General features: G+C 48.7%; 1 protein-coding gene across 2 annotated transcripts in view; it reads left to right on the top strand.

Annotated features, from left to right (window-relative positions):
• The window catches only part of ZFYVE9 (zinc finger FYVE-type containing 9), a 188705-nt gene extending 172425 nt beyond the window's left edge, over positions 1-16280 (top strand). For both annotated transcript variants that reach the window (XM_036756933.1, XM_036756932.1), the window contains 5 exons: positions 1880-1960; positions 5522-5684; positions 11221-11326; positions 14045-14221; positions 15831-16280. In XM_036756933.1, the coding sequence (XP_036612828.1) occupies positions 1880-1960; positions 5522-5684; positions 11221-11326; positions 14045-14221; positions 15831-15992 (689 nt within the window). In that variant the 3' untranslated portion in view covers positions 15993-16280. The remainder of the gene's footprint in view (positions 1-1879; positions 1961-5521; positions 5685-11220; positions 11327-14044; positions 14222-15830) is intronic.
• The last annotated feature ends 1977 nt before the right edge of the window (positions 16281-18257 follow it).

Here is an 18257-nt window from a genome sequence, read left to right as displayed (position 1 = left end):
TACCTCTGTCATGAAGGAGGCTCAGGTGAGATCACCTTCCCACATGCCCACAAGCCTTGTATGCCCACAGTACTCATTATTTCACTTTGGGCTGGTGTTTCAGCCCCTTGATGTATTCATGGAATGACCAATAGTCTAGGAGGCTGCAGGTGGGGAGCCCAGCCAAAGGAAGACAGCTAATTTAGAAGGGATCCTAAAAGCTAGACTCTGCCCTCCTCCCAACAAGGTAGAATGTGACCCAGCCAGGCCCTTGGCCAGAGGTGCCCCTGTGCCCTGCATCAGCATGAATGGCCGCCGTTCAACCACGCCTTCCTCTGGAGCTGGATCAGCTGGGCTCAAGTCACAGCGCCAACGTTCCCAAGCTCAGTCACAATGTGTGGGTCACTGTTACCATTCTCTGAGTCAGTTTTCTCTTCTGTAAAATGAAGAGTTTTGTTGTGGCCAGAGCTCTGTGCTTGTAGTCAGATAACCCGTTTCAGTCGTCTTGGCTGCACTACTTCGTGTTGGAGTGCTTTTTTTTTTTTGGAGGGTTCACTTCTCCTCCCAGGCCTCCTGTTCCTCCTCTGTAAGATGGGAAACTAGGACTGGATGAGCTCTAAGGTCCTGCCAGCTCTAAATTCTGGGATCCCGGGATCCCCACCAGCTGTGATAGACCTCACAAAGTAGTCACAGGAATCAAATGAGCTTTGTAAAGGATGAGTCACTGTGTACATTTAAAGGATTCCCATTTGATTTCTCCTCCTGAGGATTGCCATTCTCACATGGGGACAGCAAGGCACATAGTGGAAGACTCTTTGAGAGAGGAAGATATGTGATGTGGTGCCCCCAAATCTTCTCTTAGTCCTGTGGCGTTCAGCATCTGTATACGTCTTTAGTGAAGGAATAGGTAGCATATTCATCACATTTGTTAATGACATCCAGCTGGGAGAGACAAGTGCCACTTTGGACTAGAGAGCTTTTGAGATCCTGAGATTCTGTGATTCTCTTTGATGTTCTAGACAATCAGAAACAATGGACTGAATCGAAGGATAAATGTAATGCTTTACCCTTGGGTTAAAAAAAATCAATTATATACATGTAGTATGGGTCAAATGTCCCAGTGAAAAAGTCCTGGGGATGTTAGTGAAGTATGAGTTAGATAAAAGTTAATAGTGTAGTAATAGCCGAAACAGCTACAAAAAATTAGGCCATCTTAATGGAAGCACGAAGATGGAGAGAGCCCTATTGTATTCTGCTCTGGTAATAACAAATCTGGAGCATTTCATCCTATTCTGGGCACCGTAATTTAGAGACACCTTTGAAAAACCAGAGCATGTCTATAAAAGAGTATTTGGTCTGGTGAGAGGGCTGGAGAACATGATACTTGAGGTGGGAAGGAATGTGGTGTCTCTGCATGACCCCCCCACAGGTGAACTAGAAGTCACATTAATGAGACAAAGTGGACTTAGGAAGGCCTCGTTTAGATCTCACCTCAGCCACTTACTCTCTCTGACCCTCTGAGCCTCAGTCTCCCCTTCTGTGAAGTGAGAAGGTTGTAGTACCTTCCTCACAGGATTGTTGTGAGGATTGAGTGTGGTCATAGAACCCTAGCTTTAGAGGAGAAGGAAGGGATCTTAAAGGCAGTCCAGGTCAGCCTTCTTCCTGAGCCCTACCTCTGTCCCTTCTGTAAGCCTTGGCTTCCTCATCTGTAAAATGGAGACAGTCATCCCACTGGCTTCACAGAACTCATCAGGAAAGCACTTTGTTAGCCACCTGTGATACATGCCTTGGGAAGGCTGTGCCTGCTTTCTCCTCTCGCCCTGCCTCTTAATGTATTTCATTGGAATTTTTTCCCTCCCAAGCTCAGAGCCTCACTCGTTGCCTCTTGTTGTCATTTCAGTCACCGGTGCCGGCTTTTTCGTGTTCAGCGGAGCTCTGAAGGCCTCCTCTGGATACCTTGCCAAGTCCAGCATCGTAGAAGGTAAAGAAGGAGCAGTGAGCCGTGCATGTGCTCACTGCGTTGCTGCCCAGTCTGAGGCCCAGGGAGAGGCCATCTGGCTGCCACGGAGGAGAATAACCAGCTCCTTGGCAGCTGTTTGTGGCCCAAGTCAGGCCTAACCAGCGAGGCACAAGAATATGGGGGCCACAGAGACTCCTTGTGTCCTTAGAGCTGTGCTCATGATACTCAGATGTAATTCTGGAGTGTGTGGAAAGAACCCAGCTTTGGGGGAGAAGGCCCTTTGGAATCCTGAAGCCTCCACATGGAGTGGGACTTTTCAGAGCCTTCTCTCCCTCCTCTTTCACATACATGCCAGCTGTGTCAGAAGACTGTTGTGAGCTTAAAGGAGAAGGGTGTTAGGGATGTTGTAATGGGGGCTTCTTGCTTCTTGTACATGGCCCTTTACCCATTTTGTTCAGTGAACCCAGAATGACCCTGCCACCTACCTGTCCTAGCTCTGCTGCCCCAGGCCTTTCCCCAGAGTAGCTAGCACAAGCAAGGGCTGAAATGCTGAGCTATGGAGACCTCTTCCGCCTCTCCAATGTCTTGCTTTTATGCAGATGGATTCATTTGAGTTTCAAAAGGAAGCAGCAAAGAGCAGCAGGAGGAGAAACCAAAAGACTAGATAATCCAGATCACTGTAGTCTGGCTTCCAGTCTCATCACTCCATTGAGCATGGGCTCTCCAAAATTACCAATGATTTTTCTTGCTTTTAAATTAAATTTTATTTTTTTTCAATCAGCCAAGATTCACTTTCCTCCCCCTCCTCACTCTCCCCAATTGAGAATGAAAGAAAAACAAAATCCATGTTAAAAAACATGCTAATAACAACCACAGAAGGGGCAGCTAGGTGGAGTCAGGAGGACCTGAGTTCAAATCCAGCCTCAGACATTTGACACACTAGCTGTGTGGCCTTGGGCAAGGCACTTAACCCCAATTGCCCTGCCTTCTGCCCTGCGAAATAAATAAATAGATAAATAACCACCACAGGAAGTTTATATTGGCTTTGTCCAAAGAAATATGTGTCTTATTCTGCACTGTGAGGTGGGTTACATGCTTCACCATTAGTCCTCTGGAATCACGATTAGTCATTACCTGAACAGAATGACTCATTCTTTCAAAAAATGTCTTTTGAAAATATCCCTAATGCCTTTACCGTGCTGTCACTGTATAAATTCTCCTTATTCTGTTCACTTCCCTCTTCATCTTCCCAGGTCCTCTAAAACCTTCCTCATTTCTTACAGCAGGGCTGTCCACAACGCAATCCCCAGTTGGATTTATGCAGCCCGGCCAGCCTACAAGCATAGAAATTTACATAAATACTTTAGTAAATGAAGCTGAGCTACCGCAGAGCTCTCACTAAAATGGCAAATCAAAATATATTGTCTATTGTTTCAATAAAAACCTAAGGTTGGACAGCCCTGTCTTACAGTATTCCATCACACTCACACACCAGAACTTCTCCAGCCATTCCCAAATTGCTGTGTACTCCCTTCATTGTCCAATTGTTTGCCAAAAAGAGCTGCCATAAATGTTTTCATACATCCTTAGAGATCCAACCGAGGAGACTGAGAAGTAGTCAGACAGATAAGAAGCTAATCAGTGCGAAGCAGACCTGGAAAGGAATGAGTATCCAGAAGGAAAGGTAACCAGTGGTGTCACAGGCTTCCAGAAGGTCAGGTTGGAGGAGGGCTGAGAAATGGCTGTTAGATCGCACAAATTAAGAGATCCTTGGTAACTTTGGAGAGAAAAGTTTCAGTTTAAGGATGATGACAGAAGGTAAATATAAATGGTTCAGAATCAACTGAGAGAAGAAGTTGAGGTGCCCAGTGTAGACAGCTTTGTCAAGGAGTCGAGCCAAGGAGGGAAGGATGGCTAGCAAAAATGATTGGGTCAAGGGAGGACTTTGAAGGATGCAGGAGACTTGGGCATGTTTGAGCAATTGAAGAACAGAGAGAATGCACATAATCATGGGGACAACATGTTAGAGGATGAGATCAAAGACACATCTAGAGGGCCTGACCTGGACCTTCTTCATCAGAGACAGGAGTGAAGAAGGGAGAGAGGAGAGAAGAGGGAGCTCTTGGCAAATAGCCAAGTACGAGGGGAAGTGTCCCAGTTAAGAGGGGTGCTATGTGAGGCTTGAAGAGAGATGGAGAGGTCTGGAAAAGTCACTGTGGTGAGTGACATAATGGCTTTCTTAGAGTGAGAGGGAGGCCCCACTGAAATTATGTACCCTAAATTTCTCCTGGACCTCATCGTTGTGACGTCATGATTTTCTCCAGCTCTGTTCATCTGCATATGGATAGGAGTGGAGGAGGCATGAGGCCAGCCCCGTGTGATTGGTGGTAGAGCAGAGCTCCAGGGATTGCTGAGCAAATCATTTCACCAAGGGGTCGAGGGAGGAATGGAGGAAGAGCACGTACAGCAGAGGAGCTGTGGTCTGCTAAAGAGCTCTTGATTCCCACCTGGGTAATCTCGTCCTGTAGGAAGGTGAATAGAGGTGGGGGAAGGGAGAACTAGTTTAAAAATCCAAAGTCTTACAAGCTATAAAATCAAGATCATTTAATTTTTTAGTTAAATTCAGCAAACATTTGTTCATTACCTGCTGCGCACAGAGAGCATGGTGCTGGAAATGAGGGCAGGCCTCCTCGAGAGGTGGTCTGACAAAATGGCTGCGTGCTGGGCTTGGGGTTACGGACCTTTGACCCTCTGTGTGCACCCTGGGGCCCGTCTGTTCATCTTGACGATCCTAAAATGAGAATAACAATCTTTCTTATTGCAAAGTGGCAGTGAGAGTCAAGTGAGGTGACGTATGTAAGGTACTGCCCAATAACTGACAACATGATGTTGGCTATTATGAGATGGGTGCTTGCCTCACTGAGGCTAACTGAGGGAAAGATGCTGCAAGCCGCTCTGATGCAAAATGAGAAATGCTAGTGCTTCAGGCAAGAGATCCAGAGCAGTGCTTGGGGAGGCCCCACGGCCCGGAAGGTGCATCTGCATTGGCCTTTAAAAGGTAGCTAGGAATTCACGGAGGGTTCAATCCTGCAGACGTGGGTAAGAGCACAAGTAAAGCCACAGATGTGGGAAGAAAGGACGCGGGGGAGGCTCAGGCGCTGGAGCAGTGGGAGAGAGCCTGGGGGATAAGTGAGGCGAGGCAGGGAGTCATCGTGGAAACCCTCTGAGCCTCAGTTTCTTTATTGAAAAAGTGGATACGATGATGATACTAATTCAGTAGTTGTGTAACTTTGAGCACTTCCTAGTGCATAGAATTATGTTAGGAAAAGCGCTTTGTGAACCATAAAGCAGAGTCTAAATGTGAGCTGCTGTCATTTAGACGTAGAGTTCCCCATTACTGGAGGTGTTCAGGAAGACACTGGATGCTCCCCATGGGGATTTTGTGAAAGAGGAGCGGTGCTTCAGGTTGAAGTTGGGAGAAGATACCTCTGAGGGCCCTTCCAATTCTCATCCATTCATTCATTCCACAGATACCTCCTAAGCTTACGCTTCTCTTTTCATGCTCTGGCATCGCTCTTGCAGATGGAGTAATGGTCCAGATAACTGCCGAAAACATGGACTCCTTGAGGCAAGCATTGCGAGAGATGAAAGACTTCACCATCACCTGTGGGAAAGTGGATGCGGAGGACCCTCAGGAGCACATCCACATTCAGTGGGTGGAGGATGACAAAAACTTCAACAAAGGGTAAATGGCGTCACTTTCCCCAGATGGGGCCCCCCAGGCAACCCAAGGGAGCCTTCTGCTCCCGATTTCTGAAGGCCATGTGCTTTGTGGAGGGAGGGCTCATGGCACAGACACTCCTGGTGACCTGGCACAAGACAGCCTCACCATGTACTGAACTGGAGAGTCAGCCTCATTCTGGAACAATTTAAAGGGCTGGCACCTTTCCTGCCCTCTGATGAACGATGTCCTCACATAAGCAGGGATTAATTCCCATCTTAGGAAAGGAAACGTAAGCTTTCTGCAGAACATAGCTGCATAAAAAGCTGTAAATGATTGTTGCTATTTACTTTTATGATTCTGGCTAAGTCACATTTCCTGAGGTTCCCCTCTTTAAAGAATAGGAGTTGCCCTTCCTGGCTGGGAATGTCTCTCCCCTCTTGGCCTGAGGCCATTCTCCCAAGACTATAGGTTGCAGCTCCCTTCCCCAGTGACCTCCCAGGTCTGGGTGTAGATTGTACTAGGTGATTTTGCAAGTCCTTTCCCCTCTGAATTCCTATTAAATTACCCCCATCTCCGGGCCTCACATTCTGTCTCTCTAGAATAAATGCTCTCCATCTCTTCTGTAACCAGGGAGGGCTGAGCACAAGAACATAAAAAGTCAATCTACCAATTCCCAGACGAGGTGGCCCTAAACTTTCCCCACCACCCTTCACTTGGCCTTGGTCCAGCTTGATTCATTCCGATTACCCTTGGGGCGGCTAGGGTAGTCGTGTAGCTGCTGGGCCTCAGCTCGGGCCTCTCTTCAGAGCAGCTCCAAGAGGAGGTTGGCCTTGGCCTGTCTGTACTCTCCATCCTTCTTTCCAGCTCCTCCCACAACTAACTGATAGCATCTTGTACCTGTGCAGTCAAACTAGCCAGCAGACCGGCTCCCATTCCCTCACAGTCAGAGTCATTTAGTCTAAGCCAGGTGTCTCTCTCTCTCTGTCTCTCTCTCTCTGTCTCTCTCTCTCTCTCTGTCTGTCTGTCTCTCTCTCTCTCTCTCTCTCTGTCTCTCACATGTGCACATGTGCGCACACACACGTCTCAGAAACACCCCCATCTTTTACGGGACAGTGTGTCAGAGTAGAAAGCATTCTGGGTTTGGAGCCAGGAGACCTAGGGTCGACTCCTGCTGCAGATCCTTCCTTGGGTGATATCAGAGAGGCCACTTGGTTCTTCCCAGCCTCAGGAGGTGGGGACCATTGTGTTCTTACCTTGGTAAAGCAGTGGCCCAGGGCAGTGCCTAGCACATAGAAGGCACTTCAGTCAGTGTTGAATTCAGCTGGGACAGGGATGGCATTCTTCTACCCACTCCCTAATAGGGTAGTTGTAAGGAAAAGTCTTGACTCACCCAAAAGTAGGTAAATGAGAGGAAGAAGAGGTGTTGTGGTGGCCATGGCAGAGTCTAGATTTAAACTTTCTTGACTCTAATTTAAGCACATGATACCAGGTGGTGCAGGGGCGCCTCAAGCTGACCCTTCTGTCTGAAGTGAGGGGAGCCTTGATGGAAACCGGCCTGATGCCTTGGACCTCGGAGGTCTGGCCCACCCCATGTGGACCTGGTTTCCCTTCAGAATGCTGCAGGACTTGGGAAGGGCAGTGGGAGGACAAGTGGAGCAGGTGAACGTGGGGCTCTGGGAAAACCCAGGAAGTGTGGGAAAGATGGCAGAACGGAAGGGCTTAAATAAGGAGAGAGGGGGAGCTAAGACAAAGTAAGTCAATGTTCCCATAGAAAGGGATTATAGAAACAGGATTTGAGGCTGGAGGAGACCTTAGGTTCCATTCTAAACTCCTCATTTCTTGGAGGAGTCTGAAGCCCAGAGAAGGGAGGTTGTGTGGAAAGCCACACAACCTCCGGACACAGTCAGGATTTGAACCCTAATTTATTGCTCTTAACTATAGCAGATCTGTGGTTACCACCAAGGTTGACAAGACTCCCACATCTTGTGAATTTTCTTTTATGTTATCTTTCAATATTGATCCCTGTAGGGCTTAGTAATCAAATAACTGCTGCTGTGGCTTCTTTTTTAAAAAAAGGGTTGTTTCTGCAGAGGTGAACATTTCAGTTGTGTTTACATAACCCACTTGGACACAAACGATTCTGCCAGAAGAAGTATATAAAGAATTGCTAAGAATTATGAAGTCTTAGAATAAGATGACGGAGACCCCAGGAACACTGGAGCTGTTTTCATCCCTGCTCCTTCTGGAAGGCAAAGGCATCACCTGGTAAAGGAGCATTTGGGAAGGAAGAACCTCGTTACCAAATGACCATTTGCCCAGAGTAGAAGATGGAGGGTGCCTGACAAAGGCCCAGAAGGCGATGTTTTCCCAGAATCTCACAGATTTCATGAAAAGAACCTTAACAACAGAAGGACGGGGAGAAAAGTGCCTGTGCTCATCCACCAGGCTAGGTACCAAGGACAGTGGGAGCCTTCAAGATGCCGCAGACCGCATCCTCCGAGGAAGGAGCCTGCGTGCAGTTTCCATGTGGACAGTATGTTTAATTAGCAAGTGAACTGGAGATGCTGGAGGGAAGAGGCAAACCGCGTCTACCAGGAGTCTCTTACACATGCTTTGACTGGACTGTGACCCTGGAAGGGAATGCTGTATTCAAAGAAATTGGATAGGCAAAGGGAATGGGGAGTGAGAGAGTATTACACTTCAAGGAGATATGCTTGCAAGGAAAGCTTGGGGAAGAAGGAGCCTTTGGACCAAGGTCAGAAGAGGCATAAACTGAAGTGATATTGTCTTGGGTAGACTAGGGACCATGTTTCCCCATCCTGCCACTCAGACATGGGAGAGCAGTGTTAGGGGAGCTCTGTTCTCTAGGCATTGTTCTGGGCTCTCTCCTCTGTAGGACTCAAGCAGAGGAAGTTTGCATCACAAACTAGAGATTTAAAGGAAGCCCTGAAGCTTGATCAGGAGAATGCCATGGTCCCCATAGCTGTGCTTTATAAATAACCGTACTGACAGTAATGTGGAAAATGGGTTAGAGATGGGAGAGGCTGGGCACAGGGAAACCAAGAAGGAAGCTTTGGCTGTGGATCAAGCAAGAGCTGGTGAGACCTGAATTAGGGTGGGGTAGGTGAGGAGAGGGATGAAGACAGGAGCAGCAGGACTCAGCAGCTGATTGGCTGGAGGGAAGTGGGGTGGAGTGGGGAGGAGTGAGAGTGGAGAGACAAGGCTGCTTCCCAAGCTGTCAGTGTGGGTACCCAAGAAGGCGGTGACCCTCAATGGAAAAGTTGGGAGGAGGGCTAGGCTTAGGGGGAAAAGATGAGGGCTTCTACCTTCGATACCTGTGGCATCTTAAACCAGTGATTAGCATCCAGGACTTGGGACCATCCATCACAGGCACTTAATAAATGCTTCTTGACTTGACCTGTAAGGAGATCCGGGTAGGGATGTCCAGTAGGCAGTGGGAGATAGATGCAGCTATGGCTTCCAGGAAAGCTAGTTCTCTTCGAGGCGACACGAAGACAAGCATAATGTTTACAGCTCAGGAGAAGATGCTTTTACAGCGTGTGTTCTGGTTAGACCATGTTTGGAGAGCATCCCCAGGAAGGCAGCTGCAGTGGTGAAGGCCCTTCAGTTTATGCCATATGAGGATATGTTGAAAGAATCAGGGTTATTTAGCAAGGAAAAGAGGACTTTTGCCTCATAAACAGCCCGGCTTCTTGACACTGTCTTGAATGTGACACTCCCCCACCTTTCCTGCCATGAACTGCCCTCCCAAGGTGCTTTGGATGACCTTCAGTGTTCAAGTCCACAGATGCTGTGGTGTTCCATGAGTTGTGGTCTTTCAACATCCCTCCAAGAATGATGGTATTGAAAGGGGGGGCCTTTGTTTCCTGGAGAAACTTGGGGTCATTCAGTTGATTTTGTGTTAGTGGCTGTCTTTAAGTATCTGGAGAACGCCTCTAGAAAAGAGAGACTACATTGTTTCTGCTTCATCTTAAGGGCAGAAGTGAGACCAGTGCATTCCAGAGAAGCTGAGTGAGGTTTGACACATGGACATCTCCTTAATGGAGTGATTCTGCAGTGGGCAAGGCTGCCTTAAGTCTGAGGGCTCTCTCTTCCTGGCGCTCTTTAAGCAGAAGTTGAAAGACCATTGTGTTGCATATTGTAGGGGGATTCTTACTTATGTACAGGTCTGGCCCAGCGGCCTCTGGCTTCTTGTCCTCATGGAGATCCTGGTCCAGTAGAGTCACAGAATCACACACAGGAAAGTAACGCAGGAGAGGTAATTAGAGAGGTTGTCACTGGCAAGAGGGGTCAAAGAATCTTTAACAGAAGAAGTAGCGTTGGAGTCGGGGTTAAAAACGATAGGTAGAAATGCATGTGTGGCCTGGTGACAGCATTCCAGGCAGAAGGCACAGCTTGAACAAATGTGTGGAGGCAAAAACCTGGAATGTGAGTTGTAGTCCTGGAGCAGAGTATATGTGGAGAAATGGTATGAGATAAGTCTGGTAATCATACTGAGCCTATCTTTTCCCATCTTTAAAAATGGACAATCCACCTTCTCACAGAGCTGCTGTCAGAAAAGCATTTTGTACTTTATAAATGGAAATAAAACAGGCAGGAAGAAAAAAAAGTGATTCTGGTTTCTCTCCACAAGCAAACCGGTGTGATGTCTGGGATGAGCCCAGCTAGAAGTCATACCCCGGTAGCTTTCTCATGGAAGAAGCAAAGTCCCTGCACAGACCCCTCCGTCATGTGGCACCACGGAACAGTGCAAGGGTGGGAAGCCTGGTCAAACTCATCTCACTCATAGCCACTAACACAGAATCAGTTGAATGACCTCAAGCCTCTCCATGAAACTAAGGCCTCATTTTTAATAGCATCTCTCTCGGAGGGATGTTGTAGGACTGCAGCATCTACAGAATGAAATTGAAGGCCATTCAAAGCTCCATGGGACTGCAGCCCATGGTGGTGGTGGGCAGCACCACATTTGAGACAGCGTGAAGAAGGTGGGCTGTTTATGAGGCAAGAGTGAGGACCACCAGTGAAGTACAGCCCTGGTGATTGGAGAGAGGATGAGGAGGAAGCCTCCAGCACCGATACTGCCCTGCCCGTCCCACACTTAGGATGGCTTGTGGACCAGAGTTACCTAGAAGGGGCTGGCAGGGATGGATCGCTGCCTCCCTCCCTGTGTGACTGGAGCTGAACAGCTTTGTGCTCTGTCCCAAGCCAAGCCTCCATGAATGGATCTCTCTTGGCATTACTTCAGTGGGAAATCACTGTTAAAAATGAGGTTTTCTGTCCTCCTGCACAAAGGCACTGCCCCCAGATCATAGCTGCTTGTGGAAGGCTGGTAACCTCTGCTCAAGCATCCCTGCCTTCATCTTCATGGTTTTCAGGCATTAGATGCAAATGCATCCGGAGGGTGGGCCAGTTCCTGGAGGAGACTGAGCAGAGCTCAGTACCCACAGTGTGAACTCAGCTGGCAGGCAGGCCCTTGGGGCCCTCTCTCTATCCATTAACTTGATGTTGCTTTTTTCTCTTCTTGGTCCCCTTTTAGTGTGGTCAGTCCTATCGATGGTAAATCCATGGAGTCCATAACAAGCGTGAAGATATTCCATGGCTCAGAGTATAAAGCAAATGGAAAAGTCATTAGGTGGACAGAGGTAAGTTGGGTGATTTTAATGTGCCTTGGGCTCAGTATCTCTAGGCAGTTCTGAAAGAAATCCCAGGAAGATTTTAGGTTCTGTGGCCCAATCTGTCCATTTATCTGTAAACTTTTACCAGCTCACTTCTCGTCTTCTCTCCAGTTATCCCATTTCTCTTAAGGTTTTAGTGTCTTTAAGGCAGCAAGCTCAAATGTTTTCAATTCTGAATTTGATAGTAGAGATTTATTTTCTGAAGGCGTGGTGAATGCACCCATCTCTTCTGCATTTCCTTCCCCCCCCCCATCAAAGTTTCCTTTCAATGCCCCATCACAGCCAAGAGGGCCCCTCTGGGAAGTGAGGGTATGTCTCCAGGGTCCTACGGGCACAGTGCTTCACCCCAGTAGGTACTCAATGAACTGAAGTGACCTGAGCACAATCCAAAGGGTTTGTTGCTAAGTATGCAGAGACTCCCCACTGTCCTCGATGGCTTTGGGACCTTGAACACACATTTCTTTGAAATCACCAAAGGCATGATTGCCTTTCCTTCTGTACTGACAGAGAACGGGCCCCACACTAACCAACCGAGGACCATTGGAACGTGGAAGCATAAGCATTTCTCCAAAGGATGCCACCCCCATCATGCTGGAGCCTGGAGAGGGTTGGGCTGGGCAGGGGTACAGGCACCAGCTGGAGCATCCCTTTGTAACCCCTTGCCAGGGCAGGTAGAGGACCCTGGCCAGCCTGCCTGAAATTTGTGCCTTGGGGATACAGTGTGCCCCTTCTGCATGAAACTGAAGCAGCGCTTAGATCCTTAGAGCTCTTTCTTGGCTTGTTTTCATTCAGTCATACTGAAAGGCTGCCTGCCCCCAGGGGCTGGTGATGAGGGTGAAATCTGGCTGCCTGCTGTCCTGTCAGCATCCCCTCCCATCCCATGCTGTGTTCAGTCCTCCTCGGGGAGGGGCTGCAGTCTTGGACCTGGCATTGTCTTTGCCGCTCTCTTGCCCCTTTATGGTATGGGTGTCAGCTATTTTTCTTGATTGAGGAAGAAAAAGGCAGTTTGTCTGACTGGGGGTTACCCTTGAAAGTGATCACCCTTGGCACCAATATTGACCAGGGCTGAGGAAGAGGCACTGGCATAGCATTGTAGAGGGCATTATCTTAAGGGGGAGGCCTTCTACAGGGGCCAACCCCTCAGAAAATCCAGGAATAGGAGTTGCAAACCAAAGTACCACAGTACGTGTGTGTGTGTGTTGTATGTGTGGTGGGGGGTGGGGGGGTAGATGAGTGGGGGCGGTGTATGTGTGCCATTCCACACAAACGTTTATGTCTTTATTTGAGATCTCCTGTGGAGGCACATGATTCTTTAGTGACATCACACACATGTTCTCAGAACTCATGACTGACCTCATTACTCACTTGGGCTATAATTTACTTCCCAGTACACAGAGTACACAAGACAGATCACCTGGGTCTGGAGAGTCATGCTGGAGGGATCCAGGGAGGGAGGCTTGTGTAGGACCTAGAGCATGGGCATGCTGCTGAGACTAGAGAACGTCTGCAGAGCCTAGTGATCTTTGCATCAAAGAGCAGGGTTCAGATCCCAGCCCTGGGACCTCCTTCCTGTCACTGGGCTGCAGTGGACTCCTTCAGCATCAGCTGGAAGGGGCCTTAGGCCAGCTCCCTTAGTGTACAGAAGAGGAAACAGGCCCACTTCTAGGGCTGTGAGCAAAGCTCTCTGCACCCCTTAAGGGAGGATGTAAATGCATGTTATTAGTGGTATTTTTCTGTCACTTCCTTTTCATTGTCTCCACACTGGGACTTACTGGGCTAATGCTATGACAACTTCTTGATTTTAAACATCCTTTTAGTCTCTTCTTCCCACTGTTCATTCCCATACCTCCTGATGGGACCGAATCTGAGTGTGTGTGTTTTCATTCCCTGCACTCACATCACCTGCTCTGGACACAGGGTCAGAGCAGACAGAGGCCTCCTCATGTTGCTGTCTCCAGGCCAGGGTTTCAAAGATAGCCTCAGACCTGCTACGGACTTCAGTAGCATCAAAAGTCAGAGGATGAAGTTGACTGTTACCTTTATTTAGGTTTGCATAAGCATTTTGATCACCTTACTTTGCCTTCATGTTGACCCTAGGAAGGTGGGGAGGACAGGCACTATTATTTCTTCTCTAAGGATGGAAATACCCTTGGCCTAGGAGGAAGGAGACCTGGCTACCAGCTTGTGTGGTCTTGGACAAGTTGTGTGCCTTCTATGGGAAAGGAGCGAGGTTTCCTCAAAGACTTCTAAGCTTTCTTCCAGCCCTGACTTTCTGGGGTTCTCATAGCCCTATTTTCTAGAAGTTCACAGTCTAATAACATGGAAGCCTTGTCTGTGGCCTTATGGGCAGGACACAGGCCTCTAACATCTCCGTAATGACCTTAGCTCTAGGATGGTGAATGTTCCCCTACTCCTGAGGAAGGAAGAGCAAGGCTAGAGCTGGAGTCAAAGGAGCTGGGTTCAAATCCAGGCTGTGCCACTGAGTTATATGCCCTTGGTGGTCACTTCTCTGGGATCTGTAAAATGAGGGGTTGGACTCAATGTCCTCTAAGCCTGGAATATTCTAATCTGGTGTGTGGGCCCTGCCTTTGTTCCAGGTGCTGGGAGTAAGAGGGCTCATCCCAGATTGAGTCTGAGCTCTCCCAATCCCTGAGTAAAAGAAGCCCTTTTTTGTTTGGGTTGCAGGTGTTTTTCCTGGAAAACGAAGATCAGCACAATGGTCTGAGTGACCCTGCAGATCACAGCCGGCTGACAGAGCATGTGGCCAAAGCCTTTTGCCTTGCCCTCTGTCCCCACCTGAAGTTGCTCAAGGAAGACGGAATGACCCGACTGGGACTGCGAGTGGCCCTGGACTCTGAACAGGTAACTTGTCGTCAGTCCCCCCCAGGCTCTCCTGTGGGAGCTGGCCAGCGTGCTGGAGGGCACCATCACCACTTTATTTTTCAGAGACTACCTGTGCAATTTTTTCCTTTCAAAGAAGTCTTTTAGGGGTGTTAGCCTGTTCGGACCAAGACCATTTCCTTTGTCCACTTGGAGGGCTCTCTCCAGCTTCCAGCCTCAGAAGCCCACCGGCTTGTCTCCTGCTTCTCATTCCTGCCCAGTTGGGAAATTGTATTTTCCTAAGCCCATCCTTGACCATCTGTGACTGTAGTCCAGTTTGATTCAGTCCCCAAACATTCAGCCAGCCCTTGACTCTGACCAGAGCACTGTGTTCACTCTGGAAGAATTCTAGTTCCTGTCCTCATAGATATAGAAATCTCCCCTAAAGGGTCCATTGGATAGATTTCAGGGGGTCTGGGAATTTGGATGGGAAAAAAAAATGCATCTTTATTTCAATATAATTAGTTTCCCTTATAATCCTATGTATTTTATGTATTTAAGAATGTTATTTTGAAGGGAAGTCCATAGACTTCACAGTGCCCAAGGAATCCATGACACACAAAAAAATTAAGAATTCCTAGTCTTAAGGGTAAAGGTGGCGGCAGTGTTAGTCAAAAGCCATTTATTTATAAAATGTATACCAGTAACTGTAATAGGAAATAGAACAGATGTGCAAACCATGGGCTCCATGGGGAAGGAGAGGTCAGGGAAGGCTTCCTAGTGAACATGGCATTGAATCTGGCCTTGAAGGAAGGCCAGGAAGTAGAGAGGATTCTAAGGACAGGACCTGTGTGAGCATAGTTCTAGAACACTCTTCACACAGATAATTGGAGAAACGTTCATTGCTCGTGGGTAGGCCAAGCCAATGTAACAGCAGTGACAGTGCTACCTAGAGTACTGACTTAGTCTTTGCCATACCAACCATCTTTCTCTTTTTTCATCATGAACTCTTCGCCATCCATAAGGCCGATAGGTAACTTCCCCCACTTTCTTCTATTTTGCTTATAGTTTCATCCTTTATGTTTAAACCGAGCGCCCATTTGGAGCTTTTCTTGGTATCTGGTGTGAGATGATGGTCTGTGCCCAGTTTCTGCCAGACCGCTTTGCAGTTTTCTCTGCAGTTTTTGTGAAAGAGTGAGCTCCAGCCCCCATTATCTGTGCCTATTTGCTTCTGAATGTTGTCTACCTTATCTGTCCACTAATCAGGCACTCTGTTTCTTATCCAGGACCAGGCTGTTTTGATGCTGTGATGTAGTTTTGAGACCTGGTCCTGCTAGGCTCCTTTCCTTCCCATTTTCTTCACTGATTTCCCTAGGTGTTCCAAAGCTTTTGTAGGAACTTGGGCCCTGGGTGGGGGATCGGAGGATACGGAGACACATCACAGTGTCTCCTCTGGCTCAGGGACCAATGGCGTGCAGCTGTTGTGGGCATGAAAGCAGGGGTCTCATCAGACCCCCTGCCTCTTGGACCATCAGAGCTTGCTCCTGCTGCTGACAATAAAGGGCCTCCCACATATGCAGTCATGCACATTCAGGCACATACCAGCACATATATCTTGGCAGTGACATCTGCTTCTCTTTCTTTGGTCCAGGTTGGCTATCAGGCCGGGAGCAATGGGCAGCCTCTGCCGGCCCAGTACATGAAGGACTTGGACAGCGCCTTGGTGCCCGTGATTCATGGGGGCGCCTGCCAGCTCAGCGAGGGCCCCCTGGTCATGGAACTCACCTTTTATATCCTGGAGAACATCTCCTAAGAGACTCGTGGCAGCAGCAGTTGTACCCAAATCATTTGCACTTTAAAACTGGAATACGAAGCTTTTGTTAACACTAATGGGTGGGGTGGGGTGGGGTGGGGGGAGGCAAGTGTTCCATAATCCTCAGTCTTCTCTGCATCATCCCGAGAAGGTCAGGGTAGCTCCTTGGCTCCACACAGCTCCGCCATCCCCGCAGCTAATCCACTTCTGTTACCCAAGTCCTGCGCCTGTGTTTTCAGACTTCCCTGGGGAGGGGTGCAGGGGGAGGAAATAAAAGATGAAACACCAGCCTTGCACTCTTTGTCCCGGGATGACCCAGTCCCCACATGCGCCCAGCCCCACCGTGTCAGTGGTTACACTGTAAGACATACATCAAAAAGTCACGCTTACCTTTCTGTGGCCAGAGGCCAGAGTAAGTCCTGGAGCCGTGGGGCCATTTGTCCACATGGAGATAGATGCCTGGGAAGGACGCCCGTTGTCTGTGGGACTTGGACATCAGCATCAGGGAGCATCGGGACAGACTGAACATGGGGAAAACATTCTGTGGGATCTGCCCTCAGTACTTTAACCCCTTCCCTGCTGTCCCTGGCTCCCCTCTACCCACCAGGGCAGCTCTTTGTCCTGGAGCCCATGTTTCCATCAGAATCAATGCCTGGTTCTCCCCTCTGGGGCCCGGACTAAAAGACATGTCTCTCCTTGAGTGTAGCTGGTTCCTTTGCTTTGTCCTTTGTAAAAACAGAATTATTGCCAGGCCTAGAGCCTAGTGGTCAGTCTATCTTGAGGGTCACTTTTTGGCTTCTTTGCAGGGGTCCAGAGTGTTCTTGTGCCCACAGGTTGCAGAGGGGCCCCTTAGGGTGTAATGCTGAGTCAGGAGAGAGAATCCCAGCTCCCCTGCCAACTAGCCCTGTGGCCCCAGGCAGGTTGCTTCTCCCCACCCCTCACCCCCAACCTTGTTTCCTCATTCTTGACAGGAATTAAGGCACTTGTACCACCTACCTATCTGTAGAGAAGACAGGACGTTGTAAGCCCCAGGCCTCTGGAAGTGGGGGTTGAGGATGCCCCGTCCTGAGAGGCTCCTTGGGCAGAAGCCGGAGGACCATCAGGGGCAGTTGGTCTTTGGGTCTGCAGTCAGGCTTGGTCTATGTGGCTTCGACCCATGTCACTGTCTTCACTACCAAGCCTGGGCCCATTCTTAAGCCCTTCCACTGGTGATTGCAGGCTAGAACAGTGCCGCTCCCCACTGGGGGCAGGACCCAGAGCTCGTGCCGTGCCCAGCAGCTGCTGCCCTGGTGGGCTCTATTGGAAGAATCGAGGGACACAGAGTGGGCTGCTAATGGTGGTGGGATCTGATGCCTGGGCCTTTAACTCTTCGAGTTCCTATGGAATATGTGCCTCCTGGCTCTAAGAAGTTTATCCTTTTGAAGGGTCACTAGGGCAGTTACTTTTATCAGAGCCTGCGCCTGCCTTTCAGAGGAAGAACCCAAGAGAAGTGAAGTCATTGATTCAGGATCACTCGCAGCAGGGTGTGAAGAGCTGAAACCCCGGCATTGAGAACCTAAGGTCAGGGCTCTTTCTGTCTCGCCACCATCACGTGGTCAGCATGTGGCCTCGTTGAACCCATTCTTCCCAAAGCTCAGCATGTTAAAGTTGTCAGGGCTATTTGTTAACCCACCAGTTGTACAACCCAAAAAATGACATTCAGGGTTACACAAGGTACCCGAAATTAAAGCTGTTATGTTTCAAACCAACTCCTCTGCAGTAGCTCACGCAAGAACTCCCTAAGAGCTAGAAGTGGAATCCAGTCCAACCCATCTTGAAAAAAGGATTCTCACTATAACACTCCCAATGAGGGATAGGTAAGTAGGTTGATAAAGCATTCCTTGAGTATTTACTATGTGCCAGGCACTGGGCTAAGAGGTGGTGGTTGTTCAGTCATTTCAGTTGTGTCCGACTTTCTGTGACCTCATTTGGAGTTTTCTTGGCAAAGACGTTGGATTGGTTTGCCATTTCCTTTTCCAGCTCATTTTACAGATGAGGAAACTGAGGCAAACAGGGTTAATTGACTTGTCCAAGGTCACATAGCGCCAGCAAGCACAGTAAGTGCCACCAGGCTAAGAGGAGCTAGGTTTAAAACAAGCACATCTCTGCCCTATCCAGTCTTCCCTGGATTGATTTGACTTTTTTATTTTTATTTCTTTTTGGAGGCAGAGTTAAGCAACTTGCCCAGGGTCTCACAGCTGATAAGTATCTGAGGCTGGATCTGAA

This window comes from Trichosurus vulpecula, chromosome 4, assembly GCF_011100635.1.
Source record: "Trichosurus vulpecula isolate mTriVul1 chromosome 4, mTriVul1.pri, whole genome shotgun sequence".
In the NCBI taxonomy this organism is placed as follows: domain Eukaryota; kingdom Metazoa; phylum Chordata; class Mammalia; order Diprotodontia; family Phalangeridae; genus Trichosurus; species Trichosurus vulpecula.
Note: the sequence above shows the minus strand (reverse complement) of the source record. Positions and strands in the feature narration are given on the sequence as shown.